Source organism: Urtica dioica, chromosome 12 (genome assembly GCF_054948205.1).
Source record: "Urtica dioica subsp. dioica isolate 48M chromosome 12, U.dioica_male_clone48M_v1_H2, whole genome shotgun sequence".
NCBI lineage: Eukaryota > Viridiplantae > Streptophyta > Magnoliopsida > Rosales > Urticaceae > Urtica > Urtica dioica.
Window position 1 is genome coordinate 19804781 of NC_142767.1, and position 1453 is coordinate 19806233.

A 1453-nucleotide genomic window follows, 5' to 3' on the forward strand; every position below is an offset into this window, starting at 1 on the left:
TGATTTGAAATCATATACAAACAACGTCCAAGATCGTTTCAAAAAATAATTGTTTGCATGATTAACTCTTAGTACGTACTGAAAAAGAAAACAAATCATAATTTTGTTGTGATAAGAAATATCTACCAATAAAATAAGAAAGACAGAAAGAGGAAAGTGATAAGAAAGAAATGAGAAATTACCATAACCATACTCTATATGCTTCTTTTATTTTATGTTACGTTGATTCCACGTAGATATTCTTTTAACATCCATTACCAAGTCAAGCAAGAATATTAGACTCGTGAAAGAAAACCGGACAAATAATAACAAGAAAATTTTATTTCCCAATTTTAATAAAAGAAAGAAAGATTATTTTTTTTTTATACTAAATCCCCCGTAAAGGGAGAAATAGCAACCAAACATAAAAAATATAACAACCAATTATATTTCAGAAATATTGAATAAAAGAAAGAAATGACCAAAATAGAAGAGAATTCAAAGAGCAAAATTTCATTACTAACAAGAAAGTTCATTGCTTTCTGTACAACATATATTGATCAATCAATCGACTAATCTTGAACTAGGGGTAAATCGCTAGAACGCAAAATCGAACCCTCTCTGTTCCAAGAAAGATCGACCAGCACAACATATACAAAAAAAAAAAAAAAAAAAAAACTCCATTGAAATTCACGGTATACGTATCATCAAGAAGACGAGAAAGAGATGATCAGTTAAGATGACAAGAAGTCAAACTCTTGAAGAAGGAGAGATCTTGATGACGAGACCAGGGAACACGTCATCGGGGTCGTGGATGTGAGGGTTTCGCTCGACGATGAACGGGTCGTCGCACTTGTCGCTGATCGTGTGGAGAGTCTCTCCTTCTCCGACGACGTAGATCTCGTCGCAGTGCCGAGCGTGAAGCGAAGTCCCTCGGAGTTGGACGGAGTACTGATCATCGTCGCCGTAATCCGATTGCCCGGAGCTTTCCCTCACGGAGGCCATCAGAATCAGGAACAGAAGCACCGCCGCGCAGTACCACGACGCCACGTCGGAGGAGGAGAGAGAAGACGACGGCGATGATGATGATGATGATCGTCCTGTCGCTTTTGAGGTTTGGGTGGTTTTGGGAGAAGCCATTTTAGAGAGCGAAGCGAAATGTATGAGAGAGAGAGAGAGGGTTAGGTTTTGTTTGGGTTTTGGGTCTGCGTGTGTGTATTTATATGTTTGAGCGCCGAGAGAATCAGAAAGGGTTTATTTATTATTATGTTATTATTATTATTGTTTTGGGTAATTTACTTTTTTATTTACCAAAGAACCTGGAATTGACTCTTTGCGTGTGTTTATGTTTATTATGACTTTGATTATACCAGCTTATTATCACCTTTTAGCTAGCTAGTAAATTGGGGACATTACCTGAAGGGGTTTTTTGGTGATATAATTTCTACTTTATTTATATTTTCTAAATGAGGAA

At 37.0% G+C, this 1453-nt stretch overlaps 1 protein-coding gene across 1 annotated transcript; it reads right to left on the bottom strand.

The window, feature by feature from the left end:
- Positions 1-303: 303 nt before the first annotated feature.
- Positions 304-1183, bottom strand: LOC149380051 (peptidoglycan-binding LysM domain-containing protein). Its single transcript, XM_089603545.1, has one exon. It carries the CDS (start codon positions 1117-1119, stop codon positions 730-732), a length of 390 nt encoding a protein of 129 aa, XP_089459671.1. The 5' UTR covers positions 1120-1183; the 3' UTR covers positions 304-729.
- Between the last annotated feature and the right edge of the window lie 270 nt (positions 1184-1453).